At 43.0% G+C, this 16,173-nt stretch overlaps 1 protein-coding gene across 1 annotated transcript in view; it reads left to right on the forward strand.

Moving 5' to 3' along the window:
• ATRNL1 (attractin like 1) overlaps positions 1 to 16,173 on the forward strand; it is a 682,244-nt gene that overhangs the window by 485,483 nt on the left and 180,588 nt on the right. Inside the window, exon 27 of the mRNA XM_063132703.1 lies at positions 9,674 to 9,781. Coding sequence (XP_062988773.1) covers positions 9,674 to 9,781 — 108 coding nt within the window. The remainder of the gene's footprint in view (positions 1 to 9,673; positions 9,782 to 16,173) is intronic.

Genomic DNA, 16,173 nt, shown 5'->3' on the forward strand with positions numbered 1-16,173 from the left:
TCAAATTAAAATAAACAATAACAATAAAACACAGAGCAGTAAAATCTCAGAAAAGCTGCAAGAGCAAATGCTGCAATTCACTCTAAGCATGTGCAAAAAGAACTGTTGCTATCTTGCCTGTCTTATGAGCCACCCACAAACAGTATCTCTGCCTTATCTAGATTAAGCTTCAGTTTATTGGCCTTCAACCAGCCCATTATTGACTCCAAGCACACATAAAGAACTAGTTCTGTCTGACCTGAATCAGATTTAAAGAATAATAGAGCTGGATGCCATCAGCATACAGATGTGAGGTGGTTCAGCATTCCACAACTACAAATGATCTTACCTGGTAGCTTCATGTAGATATTAAGTAGCATGGGGGTAAAACAGAGCCATATGGAACACCATACCACAAGTGCCATTGTGTAGAGGAAAATTGCCCCAGCACTATCTCCTAGAAACAATCTGTCAGTAAGGAGTAGAATCACAGTCCCCATCCACCCACCACCTACCCACATGCATACATATGTACATGCTCAAGCTCATTGCAAGGGGGGTTGCAACTACAGAAGAAGTTTCAATTGTTTAATAAGGGTATTATATTGAAACCTGGCTTTGAATTTTTTTTGAAAAAGGGGCTATGGTCTTCAAAAACTGCTTATTCTAGAGCAGTCTTTGAGTCACTGGAAGTTGGTGCATTCTCTTCCCCTCCTTATTGTTTTATTATGATTTTATTAGAATGTAAGCCTTTGCGGCAGGATCTTGCTATTTATTGTTTTACTCTGTACAGCCCCATGTACATTGATGGTGCTATATAAACAAATAATAATAATAATAATAATAATAATAATAATAATAATAATAATAATAATAATAATATAAACAAATATAGCTGTATAATTATGCATTAATTTCCACATGTGGGTTGTTTGGACTCATAATTCAGAGAAGGAAGAGTCTGACTATTTCTCAGGAAACCTAAATTTGCATCCACTGTCATATTTGGGAATGAATGTAAAACATGTCCAGTAAAATGTATCTCTGATTTCAAAGTCATTTTAAATGAGCTCATGCAACTACTTTTAGTGGGGATACAGGAGGTCATTGTAATGTGGCAAGAATTAATCTTACTGTGGTAAGTTCAGAACATTTTTTTTCTTCACTTGTCGGAAGTAAATTTTGGCAACCGAGAATAGGAAAGAAAACTGTAATATCAAAAGGAATAGTGCTGTGCTTTCTATCTCACCCAAGTTAAAAAATAAAATAACATTCTTGGTACAGGTCCAGAGAACTTACTGAAAACTGGCTGGCTTTTAAAAAAAGATCTTGGCAGTGTCTTTCATGATAATGTACACCCTAATCCAAAAATTCAGAATAGTTCTAGAACTCATCAGGTGGAATCAAAATAAGTCCTTCCACTGAATGAGCCCCTCCCCTTTGTAGCCCACCACACACCCTCGAATTTTGCTTGGGTGGGTGGGTTAGGGGCTACTTCAGAGCAGATTTTGGGGTGGGGGGTTCAGGGAGAGAAGAAGAGGGAAAAGTCCATTGCACACAATGTTGGATTATACCCAACTTCTGGAATGTTTATATTTTGAATGTGAAATGAGAGAAGCTGCACATTCAAAATAAGTTATATGATCTGTGTGGTGAGCATATAAAACATAGAAGGTACCTCCCGGTTCAATTACTATAAGGGGCTGGCAACATATGTTCTGTGGGGCAGATCAGGCCTAGCTTTCAATCCAGATTATCCTGCTCCCATCTGATGGACAATTGTTCTTTGGGAAGGAGTTAAAGTTTCTTTTGATGAGAAAATGTGTGTGGGGTTAGCTATTATTAGGGATGACCATCACTGGGAAATCTGGCCCTTTTGGGGCTCCTCCAAAGCCTTAATCACCTCCCCCACATGCACCATTTCCACAGGACCCCCAACATGGTACCCACAGGTGATATTTGCACAAATAGTGGTTATAATTTGCTTAATTTGCATAATTTCTGCAAATTATGACTAATTTCTGCAAATTATGTAATGTGTACCATTTTATAGCTGTGATTGGTGCACATTTGTGCAATTCACAGCCATAATTTTCGCAAATGCTTTTTCATGCATCATCATCATCATCATCATCATCATCATCATCATTATCATCATCATAATGGAAATTCTGCTACTGACTCGTAGTACACAGAGTAGGACCAGCTTGCAGAAGGCAGAACTGAGTCTGGGAGGGGCTAGCTGATTAAAGTTTGTCAAGCCCCACCCACAACTGGATTCCTTTAACTTCCCTAGCTGACAAACTTGATATTGCATACATCTTATCTAGTCTAACATACTGAAAAGGCTCCTGCTGCCTCACAGTCCAAAACAAACATCACTTTAAAGTCTTGGGTCAGCCAGAGCTAGCTAATCTAATTTGTTTTTAAAATTTACCATGGTGCCCCTGTTGCTTTTGTAGAATTAATGGCCCACATACATTCATCTCTTTTAATCTGCATGAAGTTAGTTTTTGGTGGCAACTTTCATCTTGCATCATTTATTCTGTCAAGCAGAGAACAAAGAGGTGGGAGTTGTCCATTGTAACAAGTCAGAGAGTAGCTCATATGAAATCTGCTGCCTCTTATGTTTCCTTGAATACTTGACAAAAAAATACAGTCAAAAGATACATTCTGTACCAGCATATCTTTGATCTAATCCATTTTATGTATGGTTATTTCTAGGGAGTAGCATTTTCTCTGAAAGAACTCAGTTTTAGTTCTACTATCTCATAAATTATCCCCCAAGAAGCTACTAGAGTAGTGAACTTCAACTATATAGTGTACTTACTTCTCATAGAGAATCTAGGGAAGTGTCCTCTTTTTCCATTGTGACACTCCTTTAAAAGGGGTGTGTGTGTAAAAGCATTTTCTGGTCAATACAACTGGCATATTTTCATTCCGCCATGTTCATAGGGATCACTGCTGGGAACTTGTGGCTGTATTTGAATATAGGTTGGATTATATGTTGCATTCTTCCCTTGCTGGAGACAGGGCAAATTATGTGGAAAATATTTTTGAATACCTAATCTACCTGTGCATACCTTTTGTGTATATGGACAAATCCCATGAATAAACTTTGTACTAGCCAATATGGTCTATGATAATAGAAACTGGATTTTTTTCTGGTATCTCTCTTCCCCCCCCCACTTGATAATTTGATTGCTAGATTTTTATTTTAAAGTTGGCAGTTATGTTCTCTTCTTAAAGAGAAATCCCACTTCTTAAATGTGAGAGAAAGGTTATTGAAGGTTTTTACCAGCTGCACTCGCTACATTGCTATGGTCCTTAAATCAAAAGCTTTAAATAATAAGCTGTCATGAGGAATGTGCTTGTATACTATTCAAGATAATGATGCTCTATGGCATTTTAGTTGTTTTAGGGGACTATGCCCTCACAAAGCAATGTATAATCAAGAAGAAAGGCAAAAAAAAAAAAGTTAAAAATTGCCACTTTCGCAAACATACAGGATACTTTGACATGTTGCTCTCAGATATGTAAATTAATGGAATGTTAGAATAAAGGCAGCAAGGAAGAAGTAGGTCTTCAAGTATCACTTGAACAGAAGGTACAGGATGCAAATCAATAGGAAAGGACCTACATAGACTTGTGGACATCACCAAGAAGGCCCTCCCTCTGACAAATTTTAACAGTGGGCACTTGAGAAGGACCCCTGAAGCAGATCTTAACGAATGGGCAGGACTGAGTGGGGGAAAGTGGCCCTTCAAATAACTTGGTCCCAAGTTGTTTTGGGCTTCAAACTTTCAATTGGGCCTGAAAGCTTACTAGCACACAGGGCAGCTGGCACAGAGTTCTGCTTACAGACTCCCTGACACCTGCCAGCCTCCAAGTGGCTGCATTTTGTACTAGCTGATTGTCTTCAAAGGAATTTGAAGTGGGTTGCAGTAGCCCCATTTGGAGGTAACTAGTTCATGGATAGCAGAGGTCAGATCTCACTGTTCCAAAAACGACTGTAGCTGACATACAAGCTGGAACTTGTAGAAAGCACTCCTGGCCACAGCTATTATCTGCCAAAGGCCATGGGACACTACAGAAATCACCCATCACTACCTTCTGCTCTCAACATTGAAGAAAGACTGTGGGCTTTGCTAGACCTGCCGGGTTATCCCGGCAGGGAGGTGGGGCCAAGGTGCGCTAACGTTAGCGCACGCCGCCGCAGCTTCCAGGCGGCGGACGTGCAGGGACGTCGGATCCCTGCAGCGTCCACCATTTTTTTTTTTCAGTTTAAAGGGGCCGCATGCGGCCTGAAGACTCCGGACTGGTAAGTCTGTTTTTTTTACCGGGGGGGGGGGAAGGATGGCAGGGGGGGGTGGCAAGGGGGGAGGGGGGGGTAACAGAGAGAGCGCCGCGCGCCGCCGCCCGAGGAAGCAGGCGAGCGGCGCTTGCCCGGGCAAGGGTTGGCATTGGGCGGCATTGCCCGGGCAAGCGCCGCTCGCCTGCTTCCTCGGGCGGCGGCGCGCGGCACTCTCTCTGTCACCCCCCTCCCCCCTTGCCATCCCCCTGCCATCCTTCCTGCCCCTCTCTTCCCCCCCCCGGACCGATGGGCACAGCGCTCATATGAGCGCTGTGCCAGGTCCGTGGCTTTTTGCGGCTACTCGTGAGTAAGCGAGTAGCCGCAAAAAGCCACAGAAGTAGCTAGACTTCCCCCAGCCCCGGCCTAAGGCTGGAGCTGGGGAAAAGGCGCGCCATAAGCGACTTTGCTTATGGCACGTTAGACGAGGCCTCAGTGCGGCCTGCCGCCAGATTCCCCTGTGTGTCATCTGGACGCACAGCAGGGAAACCGGGTCTGAAGGCGCGCTAAGGAAGGCCCTGTGACCACCACAATATTATGCCTCCTAAGCCCAGATCAGACAATGGTATAGAAAGATACTATGGTGGATGATATCAAATGTCCAGAAGGCTACAGGTCTCACTATCCAGTTCTTGGTGCAACAAGTAATTCAGCAGGGTGACCAATGCAATTTCCATTATAAACCAGGTCAGAGGAATTTTCTCCAAGATCCTACTCAAGAACAGAAGATTTGGGACTAGACAGTTCTAAGGGTCTAAAGTTGGTTTCTTTAGTAAATGTCATGTTACTGTTTCCTTAAGGGAAGCAGGGGGCACATCTTCCTTCAAGGAGGAATTCACCATTTTCAAAATCCAAGTCTCAACCTCGCCTGGATGTTTTAAATTAATCATGATGGCAGGGATCTTGTGTGGGTGTCAAACTTTCAAAAGACATTCTCTGGGTGAACAAGCTGAAAAATATCCATTACAAGAGGGTTGCAAAACCTCTTTCAGCCCAACGACTGACTTCAACTTCAGAGAAGCTCTTGGGGATGGTATTCCAGTGGTGGCTGGAGCTAAGGGCAAACGGAGCAGGTCAAAGGCTCCTTCTTGACTGCTAAAAGAGTGATACTACAACATTGGAAACATAAAAGCTTACCGCTTATAATGCAATGGATTTAAGACCTAACAACACTAGCAACATTTGAAAGAGTGGTATACAGGTGCAATTTACAAATGGACTTGTATGTAGATATTTGATCTGCCTTCACTGAAGTTTATGTGTAATTTACTCCTTTTCCCCTCTCCCCCTTTTTCATTTAGAACATTGCAATATTTGAAACTGAGGCCTTTGATGTACGTAGTTACACTTGCTTTTTTATTTTTTTATTTTCATTTTTGTTTTATTGTTTTATTCTTAAAAAACTTATAATAAAAATTAATTAAAAATGTTAAAGGCAAAAGGAGAGGGTCCAAACACAAACAAAAATATGCCAGCATATTTTAGCTTAAAGCTCTTACTGCCTATAATAAGCATTAAGAGAGGCATTTCAACCTGTTAGAATGGGGTGGGTGGGGGGCTGGGGCTGCAGAAAAGGCAGGAAACCATCAAATGATCAGTGGTTGGGGGAAATGGGTGTGGCCATCTGGGGAACCTTGGAGAGATTGATTGTGAAGTGGCCCTCAGGCCTGAGGTTCTGCACCCCTGCATTACAATATGACAAGATGGTGCGCAAGCTACAGCCACCTTTGACCCTGTTAAAACCATGGCATCAAGCTTCTTGAGCAATTTTATATGCAATTTTATATGAAATCTAGCACCTGATCCACTAGAGCCTGTTTTTATGTGGAGCCTGTTTTTCACCACCCGAAACAGCTCCTCTGGCCAACATTGTGTGGATGCAATGGGAACAGAGAAATAAGAACATAAGAAGTTCCATGCTGGATCAGACCAGCACTCTGTTCACACAGTGGCCAACCATCCATCGGCCAGGGATGAAGAAGCAGGACATGGTGCAACAGCACCCTACCACCCATGTTCCCCAGTGTAAGTATAAGGATGGGCTCTTACCTATGTTTGGTCATGCTCACCATGAGTTTTCTGCCATATGTGCTCTAATTTTCAGCCCAATTACTCCATCGCTTTCAACTTCTTGGTGTACCAAGCGGCTTATATGCCTCTCTGATGTGGTTGAGTATGCTTGGGAGGCCTATCTCTGGTTCCCAGTAGCAGGTATAAACATTCAGAACTAGTATACTGTGGGACAGAGTTCCTGATCAGAGAGGTGGAGTACTTCTGTTAAGACTACTGGCTGCATTGACATTCTGAATCATTTGTGAAGAATTCTAGAGGGTAGACACTTAAGGAAATGAATGTACTCAATATTGTAAAGAGTAGTATTAAGTGGTTTGGGGTTAAGAGCTAAGGTGTAAGTAGCTAGTGAAAGATCAATCCAGAAGTCAGAGCTAACAAAGACTTGCTATTTTTGTCCAGGCGAAGTCCAGCCTAAAAAAGAAGCCTTTATAGCACTTTTTTGTTGTGGAGAATCAGTGAACACTGTACAGAGTTACTCCAGTTCTTTACTGTCTAGGGAGCAGCATTAGCTGGTGACCCTGATGGCTCACCACAGTGGCAGCTGTGTAGAAAGCCACAGGCTCCTGATTCTAGTCCTGGCAGCTCCTAACATTTTGCTCCTGCCACATGCCACAAGATCCTGTTCCTTGAAGAAGCAAGTAACCAAACTTAATTGGGCAACTAATTTGATTTAAATATTTAATATTTCCTTTATTAGTTTCACAGATCCAGAGAAGTAAGATTTGTATTATTTAGCACTGCTCATCATTTTTATTTGTTCTGTTTTAATTAGTAGTAGCATTAGAGGGGGATATAAATTAGCTTAGAAGAGAGTTGGCTGTGGCTCACTGAACACTGGTGTGATGTCAATGGAATTTAAAGCAATCTGAGCATAATGTAGGTCCTCAGGTTCCTCAGTTACATTGGCACCTGCTCTCTACTACTCAGACATTATTCTTCATGTTTAAGTAATCAGAGAAGGGATTGCATATAAGTGGCTGTAGACGCTGTCACTAATAACTCCGTCTGGCTTCAGTACAAATGCACGGGGAATCTGAAGGCTAAAGGGCTTGTTCTTGGCATGGGTTCATTGAGCTTATTCCTTTATCAATGAGATCAGACTTCAGATGAGAATTTCTTGCCACCACTCCTTCATATGTATTCCACTTTTAGAGAAATGGTGTGTGTGTGTGTTGATAGTTCTGTAGAGTACTGAGGAAAAGTACCATTTACTTTTGTTCCAGGTCTACATGAAAATATATGATTGCAGTAACAAAGTAGAACAGTTTGTTACTAACTTTATAAATGAAATCCTATGCACAGTGTGGGCTTTCACTCTGAATCTTTAACATGGGGGATTGTCATGTTGATTAACATAAGGGTTGTCATCATTTGGCTTCCATGTATTGGTATTCAGGGTTTGCACCCTAGGAAGCAAATGCCAACAATGCCATTTTGTCAGGGATGCAAAAGCAGAATCTGGAAGAAATAAGAGTTTTAGCTATGTAGTTGGAAACCCAAGAGAAAGTACTGCCCTGTAACTATGTTGATTATTAATTCTCTTCAAATCATGTCTCAAAATCTTCACTGAAACCCAGTTTGGGTTGCCATAAGATCTCATCAGCTTTGAAAAATTGGGAGCTAGTGAGAGTGGAATTGCTTACAAGGAGGATGGGGAACTGCTGGCCTGCAGACTGGATCAGGCACATGGTACCATTCCATCCATCCCATGACCAGTCCACCTTGGCCCCACTTCTCTTGACCCCACTGCAGTTTCCTCTTCTGCCAAGGCAATCAACCAACCAATCACCTGCCTCCTCCTCTGCCTCTTCCACAGCTTCCATTTTGCCACTACAATCTCAATTACATTCTGAGCAAATCAAATGGAGGGTTGCTGGCTAGGGGTGTGTGCTCCACATGGGAAAGATCTGGTAACCACAAACATCCATGGAGCATTTGATCTTCCAAAGTGGAGATTGGCCACTTCCAAACCCATCAAATAATTTCAGAGTGGAGGTGCACCCAATTCGAGCTTCTAACGTCTCTGAAATTATCCGACTGTTTTTCAGGTGTCAGTGCTGTGTTTGTGTGTGTGTGTGTGTGTGTGTGTGTGTGTGTGTGAATTGAATATCTCCATATTTGGAAGACACTGAGTGGGGTGAAGGGTAGCTTTGATATTAACATTTGTGGCTAACCAATTAGGAGTTGCTACAGTGCTGTCTATGACCGTGTTCTCCAATTGCAGTGTTTGGAGGAGTGGAAAACACTAATTGGCTGCTAGTTCTGGCCATGGGGGTGTGGGAGAGGGAGAGCGTTTCTGCTTGGACTCATAGAAGTCAATCATCCACAGTGTGAAAGTGCTGCTGGGCTGGCTGGCATCAGTGAGTAAGCTTCTACACCTGAGTCAGGCAGGCTCTTTATTTCAGTTAAACTATTACTCCTATTAGCTGGCTGGGCTTCCAGTGCAGGGGAAGGGGGTCTGTCCAATAGATCTGGAGGTCACAAGGTTGGAGAAGGCTGGAGTAGAAACTTCCACCAGCAGCAGTGAAGCTCTGCATCAACAAAGTAAAGAATAAAAGCTCCCTCCATAAATGTGCAGGGGTGGATGTGTGTGTCTGTTTAAGGGAGATGGAAATGGTTTGAGGGAGGAGGATTTTTAAAAATTCTAAAAAAAATCAAGGTATGAATGGATCTGCTACAAACTTGACATGTCTAAAGCCCTATTTAAGAGCTATCACCATGCGGTTTTTTAAAATAATAATTTTAAAACCCAAACTTAAAAAATATTCCTTAAAAAAATCAAGGCCTGAAGTGATCTGCTCCAAACTTGGCATGTTTAAAGACCTACTTAAGGGTTATCACCGTACCTTTTCATCTCTTTATCTTTAAAACTGAGGGAGCTGATTAATTTCCATATCTGAAAACGGGTGGTTCTCTGACGGGTAATCCAATGAGGCGGAGTAACAGGAGCCACTCCGAAATCAGGGCAGAGAAACACCTCAATGGAGCTCCACCCTGAATTTCAGAGCAGAGAAGACCCACTCTGCTAGTCATATGACCATCTAAGAACAACTCTTTCCAGATTTTATTACTCTCCATCCCACCCCAGAGTTGGATATCGCACTACTCTACGTAAGGTATCACATTGTGACACTTTGATCTTAAAACTCCTTTGGAATGCATTGTTTCAAGATTTCAGTTACGATCCTTGTAGAAATGTTAAGTGAAATCAGCTACTGACTATTATATTTGTAAGATATTAAATTAAAACATTTTTTCCTCTTCCATCAGCAACTTATGCGGGAGCGACAGCAGATGGCCAGCCGTCCCTTTGCTTCCGTGGACGTAGCACTTGAAGTAGGAGCTGAGCAAACAGACTTTCTACGAGGGCCATTAGAGGTAGGAACGGTGGTGCTGACAAGGGACCATTGCAATTTGCATATTTATACTGTGTGTCTCATCTGCATCTGCTTCTGAAACCAAGAAGGGTATGATTACCTGGAGCTGACAAGTTGCAGCTACATATGTTGTGCCATTTTCGAGGCTCATCCTTTCAGTAGTATGACATGAGCAGCAACAAAAGCCACTGGAGAATCTATTAGCTTAGGCTAGAGTGACAATCTGCTCACCTGGCAGCCCTTTCTTGGTGGATAAGAGCCGAAGGAGTTTAAGATGCACGTATTAAACAAGCCTCATATTTGGTCCTCTGAGTGCACAGTGCCCCCTAGTTAACGGTTCCCATCTATCTTAATTAACTGAGATTGCTCTTTAAAATGAGCTTTGTGTTGCATTTCATTATTCTGGCTTTATTTGCGAGGTTTGGAGAGTACTGTGTACAGAGTATGTTGTCTCTGTGACTAATGGCTACATTATGACATTTTTATTGTAAAGGCAGCCCTTCGAAAGAGAAATTATAATATGCTAAGCAATGTAATAGTGTATTGGAATAGTGTAATAATGCATGAAATAGATTCTGGAAGAGTCACCTAAAAGGAAAAAGAAAACTACAAGTTGAGGATAATAATACCTAATCTAACTAGGACTGGCTTTTTATTCAGTCATAGCCATGTATTTATGTACCTTTATTTATAGTATTTTGTTTAAGTTCATTAATGCATCTTTTCTAGGACCAAAACTATAGCTCCCAAATTCTCCCAAATTATAGATTAGCTTTTATTATTTTCAGTTACTCTTAGAGCTAACTTTGGGTGGGGTTGGAGGAGGGCAGGGAATGAACTGAAGGCTTTTACAGGTAATTACACACACACACAAAACCACCCCCCAAAAAAAGGATGTGATGCCATGTTTGGATAAGTTACTGTGGGACTGAATAGAGTTTTCTTTCTCCCCACCCTCCATAACACCATTACAGAGATTGTGAGATATGTGCACATTTTGCATATTCCCATCTAGCCATCCTGTCTGGGTTGGTGAAAAGTCTTTGGGTTTGGAGCTTGATTGACTTGTACTGAGGTATGAAGCAGATTTAGGTGGATATATAAGAGGCACACAATAACAACCCAGGCCATAGCTAGACCTAAGGTTTATCCCTGGATCGTCCCGGGGTCAAACCTGTTCATCTAGGTGACACACAGGGGATCCAGTGCTCAGGCAGGGGCGAACCCTGGATGATCCCAGGATAAACCTTAGGTCTAGCTGTGGCCCCAGTGTGGTTCTTGTGCATCGAGAAGGTGGGGAAAAGACAGGGCTCTATGGAATCCTTAGGCAATCCCCCTGCATGAAGGTGCTGTGATGAACCTTGCATGGCTTGTCCTAAGAAATGTTGTCTTTACTGCCACATATGTCAGTCCAGATTAGCTGTAGGGGAGTGCAGGTAACTTGCTCATTTTTCTCTTTCCCTCTTCCCAGCAGTTGGCAACTTCCAGGAGCCCAGAGGCCTCACCCCTGTCCCCCACTAGTGCCCACAAACCACAAAATTAGCCAAAAAATTCGGGAGCAGGGCCCAGTGGTGGAAAAAAGACCTGCAATTTTGTTGTACAACAAGGCATGTGGGACACCCCTGGGAGCACAATTTTGATTTAAAATAAGGCATTATGTGCCCATGTTCCTTATTTTACAGCAAACCATAGCTGTTGTTGTTGTTGCTGCTGCGCTTATGTTGCCAGAGCAGCCAGTTTGCTGGTGGTGGGAGCAGTGGGGCAATAAAAAAGGCTTGGGGGCCTGAATATAGCCCGAGAGCCATGGGTTGCCCACCTCTACCCTAAAGAATTAAAATATATAAATGAATTTTTAAAAATGTCACAAATGGTGAGAGCATGAGCTAGCAAATGGGTTGCTCAACACAAATAATGTCGAAATTGCTAATATCGATACCTACTACACCAGTAGAATTGTGGTCGGTGTGCCAGCTGGGGAGGGAGATTGCATTGTCCAATGAACAAACATTTATCTAATTTTGCTTTGAGTCCTGCGGAAAGGTGAATTATCCAAGGAACAGAGATGTTTCCTTGAGGAAAGACACGTAAAGCAATGAATCCCAACAGCACGTTTATTGTACTATAAACAGATCTAGAAAACATGCGCCTAGCTGAGGAACTGCCATGGTACAGCAGGCTCATGATAAGCCCAAAGCCTAAGCTTTCAGCCTTTCCAACAAAAAGAAGCTAATGGCTATTGGGTGGTATAGAAATGCAACAAACAAAACAAAACAAATAAATAAATTGCTGACAAAATTTGAGTATTTCCGAAGTAAAGTGCATTAAACCAATCCCCCCCTGTCAAAAAGTTGTGCTGGATGTGACCAGGGAGTGCAGCTGTCAACACCCCCATCCTCAGCTGCCTTGTGAATGTCTCTTTAGGCGAAACAATGGGAGGCTCCAAGCTATTCAGGGTGAAGACTCAAGGTCCCCGTGCTGCATACAAACCTGAAGTTTGTGTAATTCATCTGGAGAGCAATATTGTTACACTCTATTTGGGTGGAAAGGGACAGAGTGGGGGATGGGAGCACAGGCTTGGATATATATTTTTTTACTTACTGCTTATTTAATTAAACTTTCAAAGTAAGCATCAAAAGTTAATTGCTGCTTTTTCTAGGACATGTTTTATTTAAAAACTAACGGATGTGGAAGCTGAAAGATTTCAATTTTTTAAAAAGAGTTTTTATTAGTTTCATCTTCTTTCTACTATAGGCATATTCTTCTAATTGTGTTAGTACTCACTGCTTGGATGTGTTCTGCTTAGGCTGATTAACATATACCGAGTCTGGATGCCATTCAACTTTTTCCACTAGAGGTCTGCAATCTGCAGCAATAAGGTGCATTGCACTGAATATTAAAAGAATATGGTGCAATGTATCGATTGTTCTGTGGTGTCTACTGCATAGAGTTCAATACAAAGAAAGAGCTGTGTATTATACAATTAAATTACCAGGCTGTTTTGAACTTATAAAAGCAGAGTAATAAAAATTACATTTGCTGTAAATTGTCACCATTCTTAGCCCATGTAGTTGGGTTGTGTTTATTTTACTCAAAAGGCTACAATAAACGTATTGAGAAGAGTCTACCAAACAATTCTTCTATCATTCCTTTGCTGAACTTGTAAGGAAGGAAAGGTCATTGCGTTGTCCTAATTAAGTTTTTTTTTGGGGGTGGGGTGGGGAATAACTTTATTTTCCATTTCTGTCAGTTGACATCAGCATAATGAATTCATATGCATAACTGGCATAGCGTTGTGGCTGTTGAATATATTCTGAATAAACATGACACTTTCCTCTAAATTCCTTCCCAATAGACTCTAATAACATTTGCATGTAGGGCGCACACAGCTAAAGTAAAATCAGCCACTTTTAACAATAACATAATTGCAAGTTGCTTTCACATTGACCCCTTTCCCCAACCTTCTTTTATTGTATTTGATTCAAGGCTGATTTGGATTGGATATAGAGCCAGTGCGACTCTTTTATTGACATTGTAATAACTCTGTCACTTCCAGTGGTGTTATATTGAACTGTGAGTCCTTTGGACAAAATGTAATGTGAGAGTAACCATTACCCATAATGCTATAGGTTTTCTACTTACCTCACTAGTAAAAATGTTGCACATTAATATTGCCTCTCCCATATATCATATTGTACATTTCCACAGTAAGGACAGTTTATCTTTATGTAATGCTGAATAGCAGGTGCAGACCCTTTACTTGTGGGCTTGTGTATCATGTTCCCCAGGTTGACCCACCCTCTGGTTCCAAAGAGGACTCGGAGGCAGAGGAGACTTCATCCATAAAACCAACTCCTGCTATGCCATAACCTTCCAGGCCAGAGGATGTTCCTCTGCCTGACTCCTCAGATGCAGAGGACACTTCCCCATGACAGCCTTCACTACCCCCACCCCATAGGAGTCAGCAGCTACAAATCAGGCCATAGCCTTTTAAGAAACAAACTGCTTTTCTGAGCTCACTGCAGGTCTTGAGCTGCTGACCTTTATAAGGCTCCGGAAAGTTTTTGACTGTTGCTGAGTCAACAGCTCACCTTGAGCGAGTCTCATCTAACCTGGAACTGGCCAAGGTCCTGAAAGGAAGACCCTGCCTGGTCTAACCTTGCCCTGCTGTTCAGCACAACAAACAAATAAAATATACAGGCCTAGACAAAATGAATGTTACTTCCTAAAAAAAAAAGTCTGAGAGAGTAGAAAAGAAGTAAAAGAGGTGGTTGTATCTGTGTTCCATGATACAATAGTTTCAGGGAAGGTCAGGTGACACATGGGGTGAGACGTGAATTGCAGTGTTGATATGGGTATGATAATTCTTGTATGTGCACAAGAATTAAGAGTTTCTATATGACATACAAGATCTTTTGAATGCAAGTGTATGTGTGTTCAGGGGTTCTCACTTCATTACAAGGGATCTTGCAATAAGCTGAGCAGCCTTCTGCTTACCAAGTCTTGTACAGCACTAACTTGACGGTAGAGCCTCCCCCCATCCACCCATCCCACCCCGGCAGTAACAACATCCGTAGCAGTAGTGTGTGTAGAAGAAGGGGTGATACTCCATCCCTTTAAATGAGTTTAGATGAAAGAGATAGGGCTGTTGAAGAAATGTTGAAATTATGGGCCTTGCTAGACCTGCCAGATAAGCCGGCAGGGAGGAGGGGCGACGGCGCACTAGAGTTAGCGCGTGCTGTCGCCGGCTTCCACACGCATGACGCAACGGGGCAACGGGAAGACCCGTAGCATCAGCCATTTTTTTTAAAAGACACCATGTGCGCCGGAGCCCCGCCGGAGAAGGTAGGTGGTTTTTTTTTTAAAAAAAATATAGCCCCCCGCTCTCCCTGCCCCTGATTCCCCCCCCTGCCTGCTCGCTCGTCCTCCCCCCATTCGCCAGGCCCGATACTGTCCCCGATCTTCTCCCCCCCTTGCCATCCCCAATCTTCGGCTCCCCCCCCCTTGCCAGGCCCAATCTTCAGCTTCCCCCCCTTGCCAGGCCCGATCTTCGGCTTCCCTCCCCTTGTCAGGCCCGATCCCTGTCTTCCCCCCCTTGCCATCGCCGATGTCCGGCCTTCCCCCTGCCCCTCTCTCCCCCCCCCGGGATCCCCCCCTGGCCCGAAGGGCACAGTGCTCGAATGAGCGCTGTGCCCAGTCCGTGGCTTTTCCCGGCTACTCGCGAGTAAGCGAGTAGTCTCAAAAAGCCATGGACCCTGCTAGACGTTCCGCAGCCCCGGCCTGAGGCCGGGGCTGCAGAAAAGCTGGGCCATAAGCGACTTCGCTTATGCCAGCAGGCTTCAGCGCGGCCTGACCCTGGATTCCCCTGTGTGTCATCTGGATGCACAGGAGGGAAACCGGGCCTCACACCATGCTAACGCCTGGTCTAGCAAGGCCCTATGAGACTTAAAGTCAGAATGAATAGGGTAGCAACATTCACGGCTTGGCAGACTTGTGGGGTCATGGTAGATTATGAATGCAAAGAAGGGATGCATTGAAAGAAGAAAGGGAGGAGACTATAGGGGTAGGAGATTCCAAGGCAGGATCTACACTACTGCTTTAAAACGGTTTATAATAGTAGTTGCAACTGTTGGGGCCCAGGGCACACTCCATATACAGTTTTCAAACTGTTTTCAAAGTGTCATATCCTGCTTGGTGTAGATCTGGCCCAAGATGCAGTGTGTTTGCATGTGTGTGGATACTGGTGAGGCGTTGTGAAAGGTCGTTTCTACCCTTTGAGTCCAAAGAACTGAAAGACAAGTGACAAGACTCAAGAAGATAAGTTAGGCTATGTGCATTAAAAGGCATAACACATCTTTTGGTCAAATACCACACATACATAGGCCTCTGGTGCCAGTTATGATGCCCAGATCTTTTTGGTTTAATATTCTATCCTCCCCCACACCCCATGTGTACATCTCAAGTCAAGAATATTTCTTCAGCTGGTGGGAGTGATGCTAATTCCCTACATGTGTTCTTTCAATTAATATGTTTTTGCACGCGTGTGCTCTCTCCCCCCCCTCTCTCTCTGTGTGAATGAATGAGTCTCCCAGTCAACCTATATTGGGACCTTGCATGTGTGCTATCTTTCCATGTATATATTTAAAATACACTTATATGCATGATGTCAGTTCCAGTGTGTATTAAGGTTATTCTCCCAGACTGTAGAAATAAATCCCTTTATTTCTTCCTGTTAATAAAAGTGGTTAAAATAAATTTCAGAAGTCTGACATAAGACAGGGATCAAGTGTTAAAGCTTGAGTCCAAGCTTTAATGCTGTTGGCTGTCATTATGCCATAAGTGGCGGCTGAGAACTCAGAGAGATTTATTTAAAGTACAATAAGATCCTTGAGTACT

The sequence above is a fragment of the Elgaria multicarinata genome, chromosome 8, assembly GCF_023053635.1.
Source record: "Elgaria multicarinata webbii isolate HBS135686 ecotype San Diego chromosome 8, rElgMul1.1.pri, whole genome shotgun sequence".
NCBI lineage: Eukaryota > Metazoa > Chordata > Lepidosauria > Squamata > Anguidae > Elgaria > Elgaria multicarinata.